General features: G+C 39.2%; 7 protein-coding genes across 7 annotated transcripts; 1 reads left to right on the top strand and 6 right to left on the bottom strand.

Annotated features, from left to right (window-relative positions):
- Positions 1–18: 18 nt before the first annotated feature.
- Positions 19–2,785, bottom strand: PHYBLDRAFT_135718 (DNA-binding transcription regulator). The gene is made up of 10 exons (XM_018429744.1): positions 2,710–2,785; positions 2,594–2,649; positions 2,449–2,540; positions 2,172–2,301; positions 1,944–2,059; positions 1,717–1,867; positions 1,412–1,653; positions 913–1,318; positions 442–817; positions 19–336 (listed from the first exon to the last, which is right to left on the bottom strand). Exons 1-10 carry the CDS (start codon positions 2,765–2,767, stop codon positions 155–157), a joined length of 1,809 nt encoding a protein of 602 aa, XP_018287664.1. The 5' UTR covers positions 2,768–2,785; the 3' UTR covers positions 19–154.
- A 3,891-nt stretch (positions 2,786–6,676) lies between these two features.
- Positions 6,677–7,846, bottom strand: PHYBLDRAFT_78310 (hypothetical protein). Its single transcript, XM_018443355.1, has 4 exons — positions 7,404–7,846; positions 7,266–7,330; positions 7,136–7,190; positions 6,677–7,036 (listed from the first exon to the last, which is right to left on the bottom strand). The coding sequence occupies exons 1-4, from the start codon at positions 7,677–7,679 to the stop codon at positions 6,899–6,901; spliced, it is 534 nt and encodes a 177-aa protein (XP_018287663.1). The 5' UTR covers positions 7,680–7,846; the 3' UTR covers positions 6,677–6,898.
- A 111-nt stretch (positions 7,847–7,957) lies between these two features.
- PHYBLDRAFT_182803 (hypothetical protein) lies at positions 7,958–10,492 on the bottom strand (the record flags this gene model as incomplete). Its single annotated transcript, XM_018438680.1, has 1 exon — positions 7,958–10,492. The coding sequence occupies one exon, from the start codon at positions 10,490–10,492 to the stop codon at positions 8,153–8,155; it is 2,340 nt and encodes a 779-aa protein (XP_018287662.1). The 3' UTR covers positions 7,958–8,152.
- Positions 10,493–10,760: 268 nt separating this feature from the next.
- Positions 10,761–12,210, bottom strand: PHYBLDRAFT_116257 (hypothetical protein; the record flags this gene model as incomplete). Its single annotated transcript, XM_018428510.1, has 5 exons — positions 10,761–10,827; positions 10,957–11,293; positions 11,413–11,606; positions 11,683–11,794; positions 11,967–12,210. The coding sequence occupies 5 exons, from the start codon at positions 12,208–12,210 to the stop codon at positions 10,761–10,763; spliced, it is 954 nt and encodes a 317-aa protein (XP_018287661.1).
- Positions 12,211–14,778: 2,568 nt separating this feature from the next.
- On the bottom strand, positions 14,779–16,483 carry PHYBLDRAFT_66159 (hypothetical protein; the record flags this gene model as incomplete). The annotated part of the gene is made up of 4 exons (XM_018441594.1): positions 14,779–15,069; positions 15,163–15,531; positions 16,169–16,181; positions 16,401–16,483. 4 exons carry the CDS (start codon positions 16,481–16,483, stop codon positions 14,779–14,781), a joined length of 756 nt encoding a protein of 251 aa, XP_018287660.1.
- Positions 16,484–19,245: 2,762 nt separating this feature from the next.
- Positions 19,246–21,803, top strand: PHYBLDRAFT_182802 (hypothetical protein). The gene is made up of 5 exons (XM_018438679.1): positions 19,246–19,405; positions 19,556–19,751; positions 19,873–20,202; positions 20,329–20,680; positions 20,773–21,803. Exons 1-5 carry the CDS (start codon positions 19,279–19,281, stop codon positions 21,520–21,522), a joined length of 1,755 nt encoding a protein of 584 aa, XP_018287659.1. The 5' UTR covers positions 19,246–19,278; the 3' UTR covers positions 21,523–21,803.
- On the bottom strand, positions 21,802–22,190 carry PHYBLDRAFT_149402 (hypothetical protein; the record flags this gene model as incomplete). The annotated part of the gene is made up of 2 exons (XM_018432268.1): positions 21,802–21,998; positions 22,127–22,190. The coding sequence occupies 2 exons, from the start codon at positions 22,188–22,190 to the stop codon at positions 21,802–21,804; spliced, it is 261 nt and encodes an 86-aa protein (XP_018287658.1).
- Between the last annotated feature and the right edge of the window lie 178 nt (positions 22,191–22,368).

Raw genomic sequence — 22,368 nt, 5'->3', positions numbered from 1 at the left:
GGTTGGCAGACCGCTTAAGAATTTATAAAAAATTATTATACGAATATTTTCTTTGTTTTTGTATTTGGATTTTGTAATTAATTCATTAATTCATTAATTCCTTCTCTCTTCTTTTTTTTTGTTATAGGTTTAGTTTTTTTCTTTTTTATATATTTTACACAAAGGGTTCCAAGTTGAACTCCAAAGCAGTGGTAGGGTGAGTCAAATCAAAGTTGGACAAGACAGTGGGGTGGAGAACACCGAAGCTACCGACCACAATTTCCTTGCGCTCGTTTGTTTCAGAGTCCACGTATCTGAGATGAATATCAGCAGAACGACCGGGGAAGTAGGTAGGGTCTAGAAATTTTTTTTTAAACAGAAAAAAAAAAGAATTATTAGAATTCAATACCAAAGTTTCCTTTTTTTTTCTTATGTATTATTTACAGTTAAGAATCTACTTACTCTCAGACTCCTCGATCCAATAGCCCAACTTGGTGCTGGACTTGCTGATAAGAGAGGTCATGAACATCTCCATCAAACGGTTCAAAAGACCGTGGATAACCTCAAAACCAGAGGCCTTGGAAGTGTAGGTTGCACAAACGCGTCTCTCGTTTCTAGCTCTGCGTTCCTTGGTCTCATCCTTGAAACCGACATCAGAAACCTCAAAGAGCTTGATGGGAAGAGGAAGCTTCTTGTTAGAGTTGAGAGTCTTGAGGATACCAGGCAAGAGAGAGGTACGGACGACCTGGTACTCGATGGTCTTGGGGTTTGCAAGTTTGATTGCCTCGGTGTTGTCGTCGACACGGTTAAGGAACTTGAAGTTCTCATCGTGAGAGCACTAATTAATCAAGCAAATAATAATAATAAAAAGGCCATTCTTAAGGTGAGATTCCTTTTATAGAAAAAAATCATTATGTGGATTGAGATGTGTACCAAAATGAGGGGAGCAACTTCAGTGAAGCCAGAAAGAGCTAACTCTCTGCGAGCGTGGTCGCTAAGCTTGTTGACAGGAAGGGCAGAAGCAACGGTGTTGACACTGGGCATGCGTTTGGTGAGGTTGTCATAACCGTAGGAGATCGCAACATCTTCCATAATGTCACAAGCGTGGAGAATATCCCAGCGGGTAGGGGGAACCTGGACCAACAACTCGTTCTTGTCCTTGGGGTTAAGAGAAGCCTCAAGAGACATCTTGCCCAAAAGAGCACAGATTTCATCAGACGAAAGCGAAAGGTCAGTGCAGGAGTTGATGTAATCAATCTTGGCAGTTGCAAGGCGACGATCAATAAGAGGAGTGACCTTGACAGTGTTGTCGGGGTAAACAATCTCAACGGGCTCTACACTGGAACGACAATATACATCAATTTCTCTTTCCAGATCTATTTTCTTTCTCTTTTCTCTTCTCTTCTTTTCTTTCTGTCTCTTTATTACTTACGTAAAGGGCTTGGCACAGTACTCGGAGAACATGGCAACAAGAGTGCTCAAGACGATGTTGGCCTTGTGCTCATCAGTTGCAGTGATTTCAATAAAGACGTTCTTGGTGCTCAACTTGATCTTGGAGTGCTCAGAGTTGATGATTGGGGGAAGAGAGCAAACGACGCGGTTGGCATCGAAAACAACGGGGTAGACAGGGGATTCACGAATGATATCAAGGAACTTGCCAAGATGCTTATCATTCTATATATATTTATATATAACTTTAGTATTTATGTACACAATGTGCATAGATGACAAACTTACGGTGTAGTGTTCCATCAACTGGTCACCGTCCATAACAACATTCTTGTTCAAAGGAATAAACTTGATGTCCTTATGAGGAAGGGCCTCGTAGGTGAAAGGACCCTTAATGGTATCAAGATCGTGGGTACCCATGGAAGCCAAGGATCGCTTACTGTGGTCATATTGTCAGAACATTTAACTTCAATGACATTTGTCTTTTCCTTTGTTTTCTTTTCCTCATTGCTTACCGACAGATATTGTTGTGGAGCTTGTCTTGGAGATCAATGAAACTGTTATAGTTCTCCTGGGTGAAAGCAACATCACGAAGAATGGCAGCTACGACGTAAGGGCGGATCTGGGCAGTCTATAGTTCCAAGGTATGCAAAAGGTTGATCAATACCCTTTGTGCATTGTATTCCTCTCTTTTGGATCCTTCTTTTCTTTCCTTTTCCTTCTTATACATCTATTGATCTTACCTCGGGCTTAACAATCAAACGTTCGAGTTTGCCATTGGCGGGCTTGACGAGCTTGTACTCAGGGCCCTTTTGCTTACCCTCGAAAATGCGCAAAGCACGCGCCAAACCTTCCTGGCACAAAAGATCGTATCTAATACATAACTTTCGGTTTGAGTCATATCCTTTATCAACGGCAAATATAATGTTTTCTCTCTTTTTGTGCTTTATATATACATTTCTCGTATTTACAGTCATTTTTTTAAACACATAATGTATTTGTATGTGTGAGTGTGTGTACCTGTTGGCAGGAATGTCGATCTTCAACAAAGGTCTGTCAGACAATCCGCTGGCGTTTTTACCACCACGTTCAGCCATCTCCTTCTCGGAGGTCTGTAGAGAATTGAGTGAGTAATTAAGCCAAGGTGACAAAATAAGGTAGTTACATCTTCTTCAAGCTCAATTCCAAAGCGGAAGCAAAGCTCATTGAACTCCTCTGAGGCTGTGGTATCATTATAGGTTAGTTTTGTTCAAAAAAAAAACAGATGCTCATGTTACTCACTATAGTCTCTCTCGAGAGCCTTGAAGAGGGCTTGCTTATCGACGTTGACGGTAGGCATGCTGGGTGGAGCGGTGTTATGAACCAAAAAAAAAGCCTGGACAGGGCCACATTAAAAAAGTTGACTCTTTTCCCCCCGTGTGGGTGGCTTGGCATTCACTTATAAAATAGTCATAACGAAGAAGGCCTTTTTAAAGTATTCATCTTTTTATATATATTTATATTTCTTAGTAATTAATTAATTAATTAATAAATTAATAAAATAAAATAAAATAAAATAAAATAAAATAAAATAAAATACATTTTATCTGTTGCTATGGATAAATAGATATTTAACATATGCTTTACAGAGCACCATACAAAATGATTAAACAACTAATGTAAAAATGTATATAAGAAATATAAACAGAAAGTCAAATTAGCTGCGGTTTTGGTACTTTTTGGGCAGATCGATTACTGTGATTCAAAGTTTGACAAATCAGAATATGTAACCTCTCTAATATCCTCATTATATCATATCTATATTATATTTTATATTTTATATTTTATATTTTATTTTTGGTATTGAAGTACCCTTGTCAATTTCCTACAAAGATGCTTTTGTGAAATTAAGATTTTGTGGACCCCTTTTTATTGTTGTCGGAAACGATCAATGTACGGGAACACATGTTTGATTTCTTATTACTTATCCTACTTCTTGTGTAAAGTACCAAAAGGTTCAATGAATAAGAAAATGAAAATATTTTAATTAATAACCAAAAAAAAAATTGAAGAAAAGATGAAACCAAAACCAAAAGCAAGAAAATGATTTAGAGCACAATCGCAATACATAAAGAAAATAAATTATACATATGGTATATGTTACAGACCAATTTATTTATTTATTTTGGTTCATTGGAATATAAGAATGAGGTACAAAGAAGTACTAATGTTTATGTGTTTATATGTATGTCTATATGTATGTATGAGGTGGTTGCCATGTGTGTGTGTGTGTGTGTGGGCCTTCAATACCATCAATGATGATCGTCATTCGATTGTTGCCACCTGGTGGGGTTATCCCTAAAAGGAAATACTATCAGCCGGACACATCTCAAAATGTAGAGCGCCCTAGTGCTCGGACTGGGCAAGTGAGGAAGCACAAGGGAAAATATAAAACGTCTTTAAATTTATTTATTTTTTTTTAGTTGGTATTTGTTTCGCTTCTTTCTGTTTCTGTTATATTTTTTTTCTCTACTTAAATCTTTTACTTCCTTGAACTATGGTCTGTCTTGGGCCTCGAAAGAAAGAAAAGAAAGCCACATTTGTGAGTGGCGAGGCGGGTAGTACGTCCAGAGGGATCAATGACAAGTCCGTCACCAAACGTGCTTCCAAGCTCAAACCACCTAGCACAAAGGCACCTGCTAGCCATATCCCGACAAAGACCAGTCGCCCATCCTCTCTTGCTCCTCGCCCATCGACCGACTCGACAGATGAAACCAAGCCGGCCACAAAGCCATTACTTGACGCCAAACCAACCAAACGTCCACCTTCCCGAAACTCTCTCACAGTCTCTAAAGAATCATCCAGTCGACCATCCAGTCGACCATCTAGCAGACCCACATCACCTCAGAAAAAACCAGTTGCATCAGGTCGTACCTCACTTATCCAATCTCCAAAATCAACTCTAGGCCTAGCTCAAAACAAACCAACTCATGCACGCACCTCCAGTACTGCTTCTTCTATCAAACGTTCTCCAGTAGCGATTATGAGAGAAGAGTTTGATGAACTCAAGGTCAAGGTAATATATAATATTCATTTGCTTGTTTGTTTTATAGATAGATATGTACAGCTCTTTATTACGCAAAACAATAATAAAAGAAAACAAGTAAAACTAACACCAAGAACAAGAATGATGCACATCTGCAGATGATTGCTCAACAAAAGGCGGAGCTGGAAGCCTTGAAACAGCAATTAGCAATGTCTCATCCAACCGAATCGACCGAGTCAGCCGAGCCCACCCCGCCAGTCTCACAGTCTAGCACCTTTTCTGACCTCGCAGCCCTTCAGGCCCAGAAAGACGAATCGGCTCAACTTCTTCAAGAAAAAGAAGACCAATTAAAAGAACGAGAGCTCGAGATTGAGAAGCTTCGTGTACTGCTAGAACAAGAAGAGGCCCGCGAACGGGAAGATGTTCCTACGCTAGTTGTCAGTCAGCCTGATGAATCAGAGGCCCTGTTGGCAGAAATGGAACGAGAACTGGCTGCCAAACAAGCTGCTCTTGAGCAAGAGCGAAAGGCTTGGGAGGAAGAGCGCAAGACTCTTTCAGAGGCACAACTTCCAAACGAACAAGTATCTCTTGAACTCGAACAACTGAGACTAAAGAACGAAGAAGCACTGCGTTTGCTGGAATCTAAGGAGAAAGAGTTGGAGACTATTAGAAACCAAACGACTGATGCCGAACCTAGCAACCTTCAAGAAATAGAAGAGCTTCAGCGCAAATTAGAGGTAAAAGAAAAATTATTTCAATACAACGCTTATCTAATGATAAAGAGAGAGAGAGAGAAAGAGAGGGGAATATGAATGTGAGTGTTAATGAGGCTGAGTTTATTTATTCAATGCATATATATATATAAAATGTTTTAGGCACAGAAACAGGCTCATGAGGAAAGTCTGCGGTTACATGAGATGGCTATCGAAGAGAAAGAGCGTCTTATGGCTGTACAGAAAGAGGAATTTGAGAAGCTAGATGAAGAGCATATGGATGAGATCCGTAAACTCAAGACTAGTAAAAACACCAGCATTATCGCCATCAAGTTACGTCACAAGAAGGACATGAGTGATTTGCAAAAGCGTCTGGCTGAGGCAGAGAATGCAGTCTCGGCTGACCCGGCTGCTCAACTTAACGACGAGATTGAGCGTATCCTGAATGAATTTGAGCAGGCAGAGCATAACCACACTGCAGAGATCAAGAGTCTCGAAGAAACCCATCAGTCAGAACTCGAGAATCTCGAAGTCAACCACGTATCCAAGCTTAGATCCTTCAAGAATACCAACGCCAATGGATGGACCTCGCGGTTCTTGCCTACTGAGGCTGTGTCATGGCCCAAGCCCAGTACACTCCCTCCTCTCCGCAAGACGACTGGTCCTACTACAAAGCCAAAGTTCATTGTGAGCGGAACTAGTGGTCCTATTCTACTTCCTTTAGATAACAAGAAGATCCAGGTGTACTATTCGAGCGTGAGTGGAAACCCGGTTATTAAGAAGAATCAAGAAAGCATTCAGCAACTTCTTGGTGGAAAGAGTCTGGAGTTTGAGATGATCGATGTAGCCTCTAGTGAAGCTGCTTTGAAGCACATGAAGCTTGCGAACAACAATGGATCTACTGTAGGCCGGGCCAAGGAGGTGCCTCAGTTATTTGTCGGAGGAGAGTACAGAGGCCAGTATGATGATGTGCTTAGAGCTGTAGAAGAAGATTGCCTGGAGACCTTGTTGGTTCCTGCTGCTGAGCGTGTTTTGACAGCCGAAGAGAGGGCTGCTGCGGAAGCTGCCGAGGCTGCACATGCTTCCCAACCAAAGCGTGTGCTCCCTGCTGGGCCTTTAGTGATTCCAGTCCTTCGCAAGACGATGTCGACAAAGGCGATTACCCCTGTGCGCGGTTCGGAGTTCCCTACTTTGCGCAAGACTGTGTCGACCAAGCTTGTAAAACCCCTGCGGGATCATGACGATGATGAAGAGATGTTCCGACAGTTGGAGCTTGAGCTTGGAAAAGACAAGCTCAAGGATGCTAACTTTGACGATATCTTTGCATAAACCGCAGAATTCTTCTTTCTTTCTTTCTTTATATCTATCTATATCTATATATATAATCCCACCATGTCATTCCCCTCCTCAATGTCTACTAATCCTCCTATCTTAATCATGTTACCCACACTCCAACGTACAACAATTCAAATACAATTCAAATACAATTCAAAGGTCTCTTTCTTAAATTCACGAGAATGGGAAATAATATACTAGAGTTTATAAATAAATGGAAAATATACAAAGTGGAGGCTGTGTAATTAAGCAGAGATGAGCTAAATATATATATATACGAAAAGAATTAAACTGGGTTATATCATTGACTGTTGGTGTTCCAGGCTATATTTTTTGGCACTTCTGTATGTATGTGGTGGCACCTTTGGAACTAGTCTTGGTTGGTAATGGCGGTAGATCATACAGTAGATTTTGATTCTTCGGCAAGATCGTTGTGTTTGCTAAGTAGTTGAGTGACATGACTGAGGACCTGCTGTGGACTGAGCTCATTATCTAGCTTTTGATGTTGCACCATACTTTGAATATGAGGATCTTTCTATTTCGGAATCTAGAAATATTAGCTACGTCGATCTTGTTTCCCCAAATGTCTAACTCAAAATTTCCATTACATATTTGGAAGTCTAATTTTTTTTACCATCAATATATCGTTCATAGCCGAACCGTCCGATGAATTGATATGACGCATCGTTCTAAGATCCCATGTTATGGGTTTGGGTATAGCAACATGATCGGTTCCCTTGTAGTAAATTCTTCAGTTCATTTACCTGCATAGTTCGGTGACAAGATTTAGGACACTTGAGGCAGTTGGTTCACTTGCCAGTCCATCCCTCTTTAGGAACAAAGTCAGTATATATATATATGTGTGTGTGTGTGTGTGAATTGTGGACGTCATCGGAAATTACCTCTTTCTCGTTTTCTTGAGGATGATTTGCACGAGTATTTAACACAGTTAAACGAGGACTATCGAGTGGCATAAGCTGATGGTCTTTGACCCATTGATTGTTAAGAACATATGCTAATGTCTCAGGAGTCATGATTGGAGGTGACCCCCAATGATCTTGGATGTTGTTTATGATTTCAATGAGACGTTCGTCAGCAACAATCGGCTTCTTGTTTTTATTGTTACTGTCAGGCGATTCAGAATTTCTTTCGTGAGCGGTAGGTAGATCAAAGTACATTATAAAAAAGAATATATATGAAAAGGAGAAGAAAGACAAAAGAGATGAGGAAGAGAAGAGGTATAAATGCGTATAATATATTTGGGTTGTAAATATATAGCTTAAAAATAAAATGAAATAAAGCCAAGTAGGAGAGCGGGGAAAATATAAATATTTAATATTAAAATAATAAAAGAAAGGAAGAAAGGAAGAAAGAAAGAAAGAAACAAAATGAAACAAAAAATAAAATAAAATAAATAGAGTCTGGACCACTTTAGGATCTAATCCTAACTTGTTTTGATTATAAAATACAAGCATCTATTTATTTATTTTTCCCCTTTTTATAAAAGAAAATCTACCCTTTCAACGTTCAACTCAAGGAGTACTGAATGATTTATATATAGATAGATATATATAGTCCTAGCTTTCTTTCATCATCATCATCATCGTCGTCGTCGTCAGTATTATTATTATTAGTATCTCTTTTTTTTAAGCTAAGAATCGTGAGCTATAGAACGGGCTGGAATGGGTGGTGGAACAGATAAACGCGGGGGAAGGGGTGGTTGCGATGGTTTTTCCTCTGGTTGTTCCTGTGGCTGTTCCTCTGGTTGCTGAACTGACGATAGATCGGTGCTTGATGGAACTGCGTGGCGTGGTGGGAGAGGTGGCTTTGACTGGGTAGTGGAGAGGGATCGAGAAAGTTGGGGTGTCCGAGATGGTTTTGGTGGAGGAGTGCTTATGATTTTGATCGAGGTCGATTGATTGTCTTCCCGAGAAAGTGTCAATGACGGAGAATGAGTCCCAAGACTTCCAGAGCGTCGTCTGAAACCAGCTATACGTTCAGTAAATATCGCTGTAGTTTCAGGATCTGGCTTGGCCTTGTGCAAGAAACTAGTGGCCAGTTGTGACATGGTTTTCTTAGTCGAAAACGATGATTTGGGAAGATCTGAAGGCGGGTTATCTCTGGCATCAGATATCCGGCGGCTAATCTTGGACAACAACGAGTTCTTGGCCGATATAATGGACTTTGCTTGCTTGGATGATGTACTGTACACAGACTCGGAATCTTGCCGGTCGCTCATTGTCTCAGTCTCTTCTACTGAATCCGACACGCTACTTTCATTGTCTGTAATCAAAGGCTCATTCTCCAACAATAAATTAGGTGCGGAATGTGTTGTCTTTTCAAAAGTTAACATATTCGGAGCAGGCAGTGTATCTGATTCCACCCGTCGCAGTGGTGGCTCTAATCCTGAATCTGTAGTTAGGCTGTCCGGCCCAATCTTTACCGTAGTTGTTGTAGCTGTAGTTGTCAAAACACACGGTCTTTCTTGAACAGACGATGGGTCCTGTTCTCCAACCGTAGTTGTAGATTTGGATTCCTTTTGCTTTCCTTTAACCTTGATTTTGTCATTCTTGCTCTTATCGTTCTTGGCCTTCTCATTCTTGTTCTTTTCCTTTTCCTTTTCAAGCTGGTATAGTGCGTATGCCTCAAGACGATCTTGGTTATCTACCTCAGGATCTCTTGCGATACGAGTACCAAATATACCTCCTTGACCATCTGTCTCCATATATTTAAAGTCCTCCATATTGGGCAGAACCATTGAATCGGTAATTATTTCCCGAATCTTTGCTTCCATAGCATTCATGACCATCTGTAATTTGATCTGCTTCTCAGACACAATAGAAGTGAATTCCCATGTCATATCAGGTGTCTCGTAAAACCCAATCCAACATCGATTCGACGGTGGGGGCTTGATCTTGAACATGCATTTTCCGCTAAACGTCTTGAGCTTAACTGCCAATACCAGCTGAAGACGAATTGGCTTTCGACGAGAGGAATACGACCAACTGACGTCTGTCTCAATCTCAACTGACAGTCCGCCATCATATTCAATATCAACATCTGCCACCAACATACCCTGAGGAGTTATAGACACCAGACGAGGTTTGACAAGACGAGGCACACTCTGTCCAGGATCCACTCTCCTGACCTTTATTTGCTCTACAAATCCTGGTCGTCGCATCTTCTTGATCTTCTCGACAAGCTTTGCCTCAAAGTAAGCACGCGCCTTGTCCGTACGGTAAACACCCAAGAACAACCGCCCGAGAATTCCATTCAGCCAATCTGTATGACCATCTTCCTCAGGCCGCATCACACTCGACATCCATCGGTCTGCAGCCGACAAAGAGAACATGGTACTGTTTACCATTTCCGCAGATGTCTGATTCACACTGTCTACATCATCCATTAATGTTGAAGCAGCTTTCAGGCCAAGGTACCAATCTTCTTTGTCGGTTGCTCGGGTGCACTTTAGATACAATGAATGTTGTAGGTTATATTCTTCCGACCCCTTTTTTGTATTTGAAGGTTTTTTGGGTTCGAGTAGGATAGAAGAAGTCCGGCCAAAGATGCCTGCATCGGTGGTTCGAGGAGGGTAGATGCTGATGTTGTAATCATGAACTGGAATGATTAACCTACATTCCTCTTCTTGTTCTGAATTAAACACAAACATGGTGTTGTGTTTGATGACAGCATACAAAGGTTCTCGCGCCTTTTTGTTACTATTGTGGCTACTGCTGCTGCTGTTACTATTGATATATGATTGGATTCCAGCCATTAGGCCGGTAGAGGGAATTGTTTCGGGATTGTCTTGGTATTCGTTTGACAGCATAATCCAACCCCGTTTCTCATGGTAATGTTCGTCTAGCGTCATATAGGCAAGTTTGCCTTGTTTTCTGCTGGAGGAATAGTAATAGGCTCCATAGAGTATTATAGGTACAGATGTTAGACCGCCCAGTAAGTAGATGCACGCAAATGTCAATACCGAGATCATTAAAGAAGTGAAGAGACGGAAAAAGGACCCCGATCTATTTTTGGGGTCTCTTTGATAAGCTACAAGACAGTTCACACGTCATTTCTTTCTTTTTTTCTTTTTCTTTTCTTTTAATGTATTTCTCATCGTACCAATTATAGGAGCAAATATTACTTCTTTAACGTCCTAAAAGATTAACTGTTGTCTTTGTTCAATTGGCAAAGGGTGTAGGATATTTTCTTTATTTATTGCTATATTTTTATTTTTTATTTTTAGGTCTACTCAAAAATTACAACTTCTGGATACGGTTCTGGGAGTCAAACTCAATAACCAGTTTACCAAACTGGTCACCGCGTCTATGTGTGTAAGCGTATGCGTGTTTTAGTCCAATTGGTTCAAGTTATTAGCAAAGATGAACAATAAAATTAAAAATAAAAATAAAAATAATACATATATATAAAAGGATGAATTATCATCCAACTTACCGCATAACTTCAATTGCACTGTCCATGGAAGCCATTGAAAGACCATGCCAAACAAACGAAACGACTGGCTTGATCTTGTGTTTATCTATGAAATCAACCATCTCTCTAAACTCCTTGCGAGATCCGAGTGTGGAGCCACGAATGTCAATGTTCTTGAGGACGTGCATCATGGAGAAGCTTACGCCTTTGCCACTGACGGTTTGACCATAGTTGGAAATAATTCCGCCTGTACGCATAACTTTTGGGTATTGGCCATACATGCTACCACCTGCGCCGTCAATGACAGCCGAGAGTAGGTTGGATCCCAGTAATTCTTTTAACTTGTCTATGCATTTCTCTGTAACAAAGCATAGTAATAATAATAATAAACGATTTTAATACAAGACACATACACACACACACATAAGTAAGTAAGTAATTAGATCTTGTACTATACATTGATTTAATTTTACATACCGTCTTTGTAATTGATGCCTCCTTTAGCACCTAATTTGATAGCACGGTTAATCTTGTCCTGGCTGGAAGATGTGACATAGACAGTAGCACCTGCAGCTACTGCAAACTGGAGGGCAAACAAAGCAACACCTCCGCCAATACCGGTGACTAGTACATGATCTCCAGCTCTTACTTGTCCCTTTGTGAATACAGCCCTTTGTTGATTGAATGTCAGCAAGACATACACATATACAAATATATATATAAAAATATATATGATTTTCATTTTACCTATAGGCAGTCAAACCAGCTAATGGAACAGAGGCTGCTTCTGCTGTAGTAAGATGAGCAGGGCACTTAACCAAGTCATTCTTATTCACTACAGCTGCTTCTGCCAAAGTTCCTATATAAAAAAGAAAGTATGAGTTTTACATTACTAAGTAAAACTATTATTATAGATATTATGATTCCGAGGGTTATAGGTTGGTAAAACACATAATACCAAACTATAATTTCTCTCGCTCTCTCGATCTCTTTATGTTCTCTAAACTCGGGCGATTAGTTGGATGCTTTACCGATGTATGGTAAAAGGCCAATGATACCGAATTTTCCTTCTGGGCCTCTTTCGTCAGAATCCCATCCTCGGCCAGAATTTAGCAGTACTCGTTCTTCAATACCATTGGTAGTAATCACTCCAACACCATCGGCACCAACTACTGAATCAGGCTTGATTCCTGGGTACATTCCTTTGAGGATCCACACATCTCTAAACTCATTCAAAAAAAAAAACGTAAAATTTAAATTAATTTCTTGGATCATTATCTAATTTTGTATATATTGTATATATATATATTGCCTGTGATTCAGGGCAGCTGCTTGAAGTTTCACTGTAACTTCGTTTTCTTTGGGAGACCCCAAAGGTAATTCTTTTATTTCCATGCCATATTTGTATTCTTCTTTGGAAGGGGTTGCTGTGAGTACGATAGCCTGCATTTTTCTTTTTAAGAAGGACAACTGTAAATCAAAAAGAAAGACAAATCATCGAAGATTTCCCCAGGTTTTTTTTAGTGTGAAAATATATAAGTCCGGGAGATATTTTAACCCTGGTGATACATACTGCAGGCGTTAGACTTTTGGATTTCATCATATAGCTACACAAAAGCTCAATTCTTTAAGCTTACTAATGTAAAAGAGTATAAAAAGAACACGGTGTTTGTTATTTGTCATTTATATGTATACTTCTTTTATATTTATATTTCATAGGAGAAGAAATATATATATATATATATATATATGCAAAACTTTACACAGCTTGGAACCAAAAACTTGACTAAAATATGGATTAAATGTTGAAGATATAATGATATTGTATATACACAAAAAACAAAGCCTTGGGTTGATTGCACATGCTTTACAAAAAATGGTGAAAACATATTGAATTTAAAAATACTGGCTAGTTTCCATACTTGGATATTTACCTTTTTGATTTGACACGAATATTACATACATACATACATCATATAAAATAAAATAAAATAAAACCACTTGGTGCAAAAAAAAAAGAAGTCTGATAAATTAAGCTCTTTAAGCTCATATAAGGGAATATTTACTTTTTACTTATTCATTTCTTTTTTATTTTATTTTATTTTATTTTATTGTGTAGTTCTGTAGCCTTTTACGGCAAGTTCTTCAAAATAATTTTATGAAAGCAAAAAAAAATTTAGAGTTTAATGCGATCGTTTGCAATACATAGACCTTTTAAGTAACATGTACATATATATTATAGCTCTTATTCTTACAAGTTGATCATAAGCATTCAATCAGTCCCAGTTTAGTTTTGTATTGATTTCTAAATACACACAAAATCATTCTTTCTAAATTTTATTTCTGGGAAGATGTAGCTCGTCTAAAGAATATCTAATAAAAGCCATGTAATATTGTGGGCAAAAATTACATTACAAGAATATTTGAGCATATTTTGAATGTGAAAATTGCGTACTTTATCAAATATATCATTGTTCTCGATTCTGCATTTCAAATTTGTCTAATTCGCTAATCGCTCGAAGCCCACAATCGACTATATCCAAGTCTTTACGTTAATTTCAGCAAGTATTCCCTAGATTAGATTTTACATATGAAAGTATAAAGATATTTTTCTCTCTATTATAGAGAACTGTATAAGGTATAATAAAGCATCTTGAATTATTACTATTATTTTTCAAAGTCTGATTCTTTATTTTAGGACTTATATTATACACATGTAGCCTATAGTGAATACTTTGATAGCCCCACTTTATTTATGTATTTAATTATATATGTATATTGCTTGACTCGAAATCAGAATAAGAAGAATAAGAAGAAACGGGCTTAAGACCAAGATGGGTGGTGTTTGCCTCCTGTACTGTTTCTGAGTTAGAGTAGCCAAACATATCAATTGAACAAAATTCTTGTGTTCATCTTAGCTGTACACAATCTTAGTATAAATATATAAATATTCAGTTCAGAAAGAAAGAAAAAAAAGTCGCTGGTTTTGAGTTTGATGTCGTTCAAAAAAAAATCTGGTTCAACAATATGTCAGTCAATCCAAAAATAAGGTCGTGTTCGAATTGAATGAACCTTGTCTGATTAATGTTAGCTCAAGGGTTCCAAAGCGTATCGAAAAGAGAAAAAGCTTGGGGTGAGACGAATGCTTACAACACAGTAAGAGTGACAAGGCATTGTTTGAGCTTTTTGAAGACTACTTTTGATGAAATGGATATAGGTAACTCTGTTCACTCCCGAGAATATTGATACGTTTATCTTTCTCCGTATTCTCCAGAATTAAATCCAATTGAACAATTCTGGTCAGCTGTCAAGAGTAAATTGAAGCGATATAAGTTTCTTAAATAAATGCATTGCTCGAATTAGCAAGGTATGCAATAGTTTATATTTAAGCGACTTTGAACGTTTTGTTTCTCATTATACAAGATGCTTTAGTAAGTGTCTCAACAGGAAGAGGTTATAATGCGACCAGAAAAAAAGAGAAAAAGAATGGACCTCAATTTCTTCTTCGTCTTTTAATTTCATGCTCCATGAATTTCCTAGTAATTGTTTTATAACAGTTCAAACGGTAATTTTACAGAATCCAACTGTAGACCATTATATTTTCAAATCGTAAGAAAGTAGTCTTGAGTATTTTTATTGTATTTTGGATAAAAACAAAAAAAGAAACCTATACGAATAGGAAGATAAAGCAAATGTAGAAGATTTCACACTTGAAAAACTTTGGCGATTTGTTTTTTAACAGTAGCATTTGTTGACACAATATCAGACATAAAAATTTCGGCAAGAAGTTGCAATAGCTGATTCAAATTGCTATTCATAAGAATGTTGGTTAACGAGTCATCATCAAGGGGATACAGATATAGCATTGATCAAAGGATTATTTGAATTTTGCCCGTGGATTTCTGGATAGCATCTTTGGCACTTGACCTTGGAAGGCAACGCTGCTTGGCCATGTTTTAACACAAGGATCTCAATCAAGCGAAAGAGATTAGCCCCTGTATCCCGACCCTTATCATAATCAGCCAATGTAAAAGTAATGAATGTCTGGCATACATTCACGTCTGTAAGCGAACCAGAGGCACGGCACAGGGTGTATCCACTAGGTTTGTCAAACCTGGATCTCAGTTGTCGTAGCTGATATATAATTCTTGTATCTGATATGCGGTCGGTTCCAGCGTCGGCAGCCATGGCTATGCTTGCATCAAGTCATTCTTGATCTACTAATACCTTGGTTATCATTGAATCCTTGAAAGTCATCAACTGAAATCCCAAATTGACAGAGCCAACGAGAAGGTCCTCTTTGGTGTCTAGGCGGATTCTTGATGCCACAAGCACATTGGATGTACGTATGCCAATAATCAATTTCATGCCATCAAACTTTTGTAATGTTGCGGACAAAACTCCAGGGTACAATGGTTTGAAGGTGGTAGAAGGGAGCGATGTGGCTACTACACCATCCTTCACTTTACCAAATGATTCGCTGTAAATGTTGGGATTATTGATGCAACCATAGACCTCGACAGTGTTGACTAGGATCGAATGCCCGTTAATCGTATCTCTCAAGATACAACCAGAGAAGAGTTTTGCAGCGGCATACTTGATTTGAGAATATATATATATATATATATATATGTTTTTAGGGAGCTTTGTGACCAAGATGGTTGCTGTGCTTTCTATTGCTCTGAAACAAAAGAGGAAGTCGTGGCTTTTGTTTTGGATTTTATTTGTTATATGATGTTTTCGACAATTTTATATTTTCTAAAGTAAGAGAAGGCGAGAACCAATAAAAACACACCCAGTAGCCATATTTCTATAAGATATAGAATAGACCTGAATGATTCTTGGTTTTACTAGGGAGGAAATGGAGATAAAGTCAAACAGGAAACAATGGGGGCAGATAGGAAACCATGCTGGAGTTCAGCGAAAACGAAAAGAGAAAGAGTAGAGATTGACCGAGAGAATGGGTGGGAACTAATAAGGCCGCTACATATTGACCAACTCTTTACGCTATCTTCCTCAGCAAAAGTGAGATACGTGTTAAAGAGCCGTGTAGTGTGCAAAATATTTAAATATGCTTCATTTTTGCATCAATATTCCTTTTTTTTTAAATAATAATAATAATAATTAATTGCGCATTTTTAAATATAATTTGCGTTTAACAGAAATGCCCATTTTCTTTTAAAGAAAAAAGTACACGCATACAAATATACACACAACCGTGCGTATATAATACACTACCTTGTATCCTTGTAAAATACATTTGATCAAAAATTCATAAAAGGTTATAACAGAAATACATATTACAATATCATTCGATATATATATATAGATGTGCATATATTTATACATATATATGACGGGTGATAATACAATCAATAAAAAAAAAGATATTTCTTTAAAATTAATTTGATTCAATATTACAAATGCCAATCAATTTATTATAATTGTACACATGTAGCCTTTACCTGGTTATTGCGTAAAAAAATCCTCTCAGCATAAATATACTTGGATCAATTGTTTTCATTGGATTGTCATAGTCAGTGAACATAGAAACTTAGTACACAAATCGTATATTATGCTTTAAACGTAAGTCTGATATTTAAGATGGCGTAAATATTTGTCAAAAAAACACACATTTCTGGTTTTTTTTTTTTTTTTGCTTTTTTTTTGTTTATCCTCTTTGATTGTGTACATGTCCACGTTTTGATCACCCGAGGCTTTCTTTGTATTTTATTTTATTTTATTTTTTATTTTATCTTTCCCTCTCGAAGCAACTAATACACACACCTTCTTCTGTTGAGTTCCGCTTTTTCTTTATTTCTCTTTCCCCCCTGGCATTGAACTACACGCCATGCTGCATGCCGCGACTCCTGTACCCGACCCAGAACAAATGGTGCCTGAATTGTCTCTGGCGGATCCTCGACATGTCGGATTCAACCGACCATCTTCACCACCCACTTCTTCGGATGAACTCGTCCGGAGTCTTGAACAGGACCTCGAAGCTATAGGTAGCCGTAGAGAGCAGCAGCAGGAAGAAGACGAATTTTATTTTCTTTCTGGGAGTGAACCTCCTCGATCAGATCTTCACATTCCTCTCTTACCTCACCAGGAGTATGAGTTCAATCGACCAGACGACCAGCCCATTGATGATTTCTTAGACGATGAATATAGCCACACTTTGGTAGACGCCACATACGACCTTGCCAGTCGTACTTTTGACGCTACCTGCCACAAGATCGCTCGACAACACTACCCAGAGTACCGCCGACGATCACCGTACGGCTTTCTTGAGAACTGGTTACTCCAAAGTATGTTTAGCAAATCACAGCAGATATTATTAGGCATGCCGGTAGTTAGACCAACTGTCTTCTTGACCGGAGATGATTTTATGTTCACACCACCGCCACCACAACAGCACAGCTTTGATCAAGGCCAGAGCGAGTGGGATGATGAAGAAGGTGAAATGTACGCAAACGGCGGAATCGATCAAGCTCTTGACAGCACTGACGAAAGAATTATGTCGAGTGGCTTAATGGGTGTGGAACCTGAACAGCTTGTTATGGATGAAAATGCGTGGATGGCTCATGGGCGACAAACACATCGTATGGCACTTCATGTTGTTAACACTGATCCTGAACCAGTTGGTCAACAAGAACAAACAAATCAAATGTATCCGTTGCAGTCTTCTTATTACAACGAACGACTACCATCACCACCATATCTTGAAGACACTGGTTATGATGGCAGATTAGCAACAATTGAAGAATACGAAGAAGAAGAGGAAGAGGAAGAAGATGATGATGAAGAGGAGGAGGAGGAAGAAGAAGAAGAAGAAGAGGATGAAAGACCTGAAGAGGAAGAGGAAGAAGAACCCCGAAAGGGTATTTCCATGTCTCCTGCTTTGGTAGATTGGTACAGATCAGCTGAACAAAGACATGCTTCTGCTACCATGGATACTCAAGGGGCTGTTGCAAGTGCTGTTGTGGCCAGCCATCGATCAGACGGACAAGGAATAATACTTGGGCGCGAAAAAGGAAAAGACAAGGACATTGAAGTGTCTCGAACAAGGATAGAGCCGAGCCGGGGAATTATCCACCCCGAGAAACCTTCAGAGGCATACCAGTCATTGATAGATATGACAGCAGCCGAGGAAGGTCCGGAGAGGGCCGAGTATGGCACTATGACTCGCTCTAGTATTGCACCGGTCGTATCCGGATGGACAGGCCGTTGGCTAAATCTGCGTGAACACGTCGCGGTCCGAATCTTGGGTGCGTCAGACAGTTTCGTGGAGACAGCTTCACTTGCACTTGAACTTGCCGAGTCATTTGCGGAAGGTCACGCGCTGGAAGAAGAAGGCCGCCACAAGGACACCTCTACTTCCCAACTCGGCCGCTTTGTCAGGCATGTTTTTGGCCTGTGGCGATCACTGTTCATAAGCACTGAGTCTATGCTCGGTCATATTGGTGGTTGTCTTTTACTGTCCCCTACAGACTATTATTATCTTCCCTCTACTCCCTCTACCATGGTCAACGCTTAAATATATATACAAACACATGTATATATGTATGTACAAATACAAATACATATACATACACCAATAAACTCCTCCTCCCTCTCCCCTCTCCCCTCTCCCTCTCCCTACCTTACCCTACCTTATCTTACTTTAGTTTACCTTATTTTACCTTATTTTACTCTATTCTATTCTACCTTATTCTACTCCATTTCTTGTTTTATCCTACCCCCCAAAAAAAAGCGCAAATATCTGCACAGAACAAGCACAGCCCTGTGTGTATGTGTGTGTGTGTGTATGTGTGTGTATATGCGTGTTTCTTAATTTTATATTGAAAAATCCAAAATGAATCATATTAAAAAATATATATGAAAAAAAAATCATCCCACAAAATTACATCTTTCCTTTTTCATTTATACTATTAATGACATCAAGATTAATTTATTTTTTTTACATTACTTTACTTTACTTTTGTATCAGCATTGAAGCAGGATTCTGGTTCCTTTGCTGCTTTGTTTTTCTTTCTTGTTTTATATTTCTGCTTAATATTTCTTAATCCTTTCACTGCAAGTTAATAAAGCAAAATATCAAATATACACAAAATTGCCTGATTTTTTTTTAGATATTTCCATGTCAGAGAATACTAGATTTTATGTATATATTACAGTGAAGTTTTGCCATTACAAGTCCCGAAGTGAGCCCATCATTGAACCCCCCCAAAAAATAGAAAGCTTAATTGTAGCACAAGTTCTCATATAAAATAAATCTAAACAGAAAAAATTACACCAGCACATCTCTCTAGCTTAGACTCTTCCTCTTTTTAGTCTTTAATAATGACCATCACAGACAAGCCAACCCCCCTCCCAAACAAAGTCGACTTCCTTATCGTAGGTGGAGGACCAGTAGGTCTCCTGTCAGCAAATCTCATCGTCCAAGCAGGATTTACTGTCCGTATTCTTGGTTAGTCAACGGCTTTGAGATATAACATACTTAAAAACATTTAAATTAAACCGAGAAAAATCAAGAAAACTAAAAACATTGAACGATATAACATAAATAACAACAACCACAACCACAACCACAACCACAACCATAATCACAACAAAAAAGATATCGAGGCCGAGCCAAATCACTGGGGAAGAGGTGACTGGATTCACGGTAGAACTCTTGAGTTGTTGGAGAGAGCAGGACTGGCCGATGAGCTGTTAAAGACAGGCGTCAAGGTTGAGAAGATGGCAACCTACATGAATGGAACCATTCAGTCTACTATGCCTTTTGTTCCTGACCAGGTCGAATCTAAGCATCAGTAAGTTAAACTCCACGGACAAGGATAAAGAGAAAGAGAAAGAGGAGGAGAAAGAGGAGGAGAATGACTACAAAGGAGAAGAAGCTGATAAAAAAGGAATTGTGGTGATGAATTACAACAGATACTTGCTATGTGTTGGTCAGCACATCACAGAATCCAGCCTTCAGAGCATCCTATCGCTCAACGATGTTCAAGTCGAGCGTCCCTCTACTGTAGTGAAGATGGAAAAGTGTCCAGACAGCATCTATCCAATCAAGGCTACAGTGATGAACATGCAGGGTGAAACTTCAACCGAGGAGATCGAATGCAAGTATTTGTTGGGTTGTGATGGTGCACACAGTGATATTCGTCAACAGTTGGGTATCGCCAACGAAGGTGAAACAACCGAGACCCATGCAGGTGTATTGGATGCCCTGGTCAGAACCAACTTTACTGGTCGCCGTGATGTTTGGTAAGTGGATATGGGATAGGGAACATACATCCCTAGTCTGGTAAACAAACCAAAGCCAAAAACAAAAACAAAAACAAAAACAAAAAAATGAACCTTTCTTCTCATTCAGTGTTTGTGCTCCCTTAGTATTCTTCAGAGTGACCACGCAAAGACCATCAGTTTGTTCCCACGTGAAAACGGTCTCACCCGAATCTTTGTACACTTTAACGAGAACGAGCATGATTTGCGTAAAGAGCAGCACAACCGCAACAAGATCCAACTTGAAGACATCCAGCGCGAAGCCAAGCGTGCCCTTTTACCTCATCGTATCGAATTCCTTGGTATACTTTACTGGACTGTGTATGTAGTCGGACAGCGCCAGGCAGCAACCATGGACTCTCACGACAACAGAGTATTCTTGTGTGGAGATGCGGCCCACTCACAGAGCCCGACCCTGGGTCAGGGTGTCAACACCGGCTTTGGTGATGTATTCAACTTGGTAAGTCAAATTAGTCTTAATAAAGAAAAACGTAAAGAGAAAAGGTACACATGAAAACTAAATCTTGTCTTTTATTACTATTGCTATTTTAGATTTGGAAGTTGTGTCTGGTAGAGCGTGGGCAAATTAAACCTGAAGTGTTGTCTACATACACTGCCGAACGCCACCCAATTGCTTCCAAAGTTCTGTCGATTGACAAGACTGCAGCAAAGGCAGCAGCTGGACACAAGTCAGAGGACTATTGCATGGCCGTACAGGAGAACAGATCATTTACCACAGGATTTGGTATCCAATACACTAACTTGGTCAACACTGATCCCCTGGTGTGGAATTCGGATTGTGAAAATACGCGGTATGTGATGCAGGCCGGTATGCGTGCACCTCATTACAAAGTCGTCCAGTTCTCCTCTGGCCGCAAAGTACGTCTGTTCGAAGCCCACACAGAATCAACTCCCGACTGGCTGTCGTTCACAATCTTGGTTCTTGCAAATGATCTCAAGAAGACCTCTGAAGAGATCAAGCCATTCTTGGCATGGCACAACAACCACCAGACCAGTCTTACGACACGTCTTATGGTCGTAACTACCAGCACAGCCGACACGGTGGCTGCCTATGATCTGGGTATTCAACCCGAATTAATTATGCTAGATAAACTCAACCGCGCCCAATGCCACACTGGTTACCACCAAAAGACCGAACTCCAGGCAGAGAACTCGGATGATATTATAGTATCTATTGTACGTCCAGACGGATACATTGGTACCCTTCTCAGAGGTACTTCTGGTGAAGCCTTGGGTAAATTAGCACAGGCCTACTTTGACAGATTCTGCGTCCTTCATTAAGCACTCCGTATTTTCATTACACTTTCAAGAAAAATTCCCCTCCCCTCCTCCAAACTCTCCTCCACTCCCAACTCCAACCCCAATTCCCAACTCCATTACTTCATATCCTCTTTTTCTTTTCCTTTCATATGTATGACTCCCATTCTGTTTTAGAACGTCCACTCAGTGGACCTATTCTACGCATATATATTATTCCTTTTTCTTTCTTTCTTTTGGCTGGTAGACTAGTAGATTTTTTTTATATAAATAAAATTTTTAAAAAAAACAAAGCAATTTCATTTAAATATCTTCCTCTCCATCATCCACTTCTTCTTCTTCCTCTTCTCTGTCCAGAAGTCCGCTTTCGGGTAGTTGGTATTCAACTGATATTCCACGGGAGTTCTGAAACGCTAATAAATCACTGGGGCTTATGTGTAGAACGGGCGTTGCATGGGTATCTGGAGTGCTACGTTCGGCATTTCTTTGGCTAACCGGGGCTTACAAACCACAAAGAATTAAATATATAAATATATAAATATATGTGGGTCAAACCGTATGAGTTAAACCACATGAGTCAAGTATAAGCCCTTGTATATTGAGCGATCTTCCCGTTCCTGTTCCTCACCTCCAAAAACCATACTTATCCAGGTAAAACTAGCCAGACTACCAAGAAAAATACGAATTTGCATTATAGAAATGAAGAAATGAAAATGAAGAAGTAAAAGAAAGTTTTACTTGTTTTTCTTTTAAAGGAAATAAATGAAAAAGACGATAATCATTCAGATTAATTACAAATAAATATTTCAGTTTGATCTTGCACTAATGTGTGTACATTAATCTCTATGTGTGTCTGTGTCTGTGTGTGGT

This window comes from Phycomyces blakesleeanus (genome assembly GCF_001638985.1).
Source record: "Phycomyces blakesleeanus NRRL 1555(-) unplaced genomic scaffold PHYBLscaffold_21, whole genome shotgun sequence".
Taxonomy (NCBI): Eukaryota; Fungi; Mucoromycota; class Mucoromycetes; order Mucorales; family Phycomycetaceae; genus Phycomyces; species Phycomyces blakesleeanus.
The sequence above is the reverse complement of the archived record's forward strand: the minus strand, read 5'-3'. Positions and strand labels throughout refer to the sequence as shown.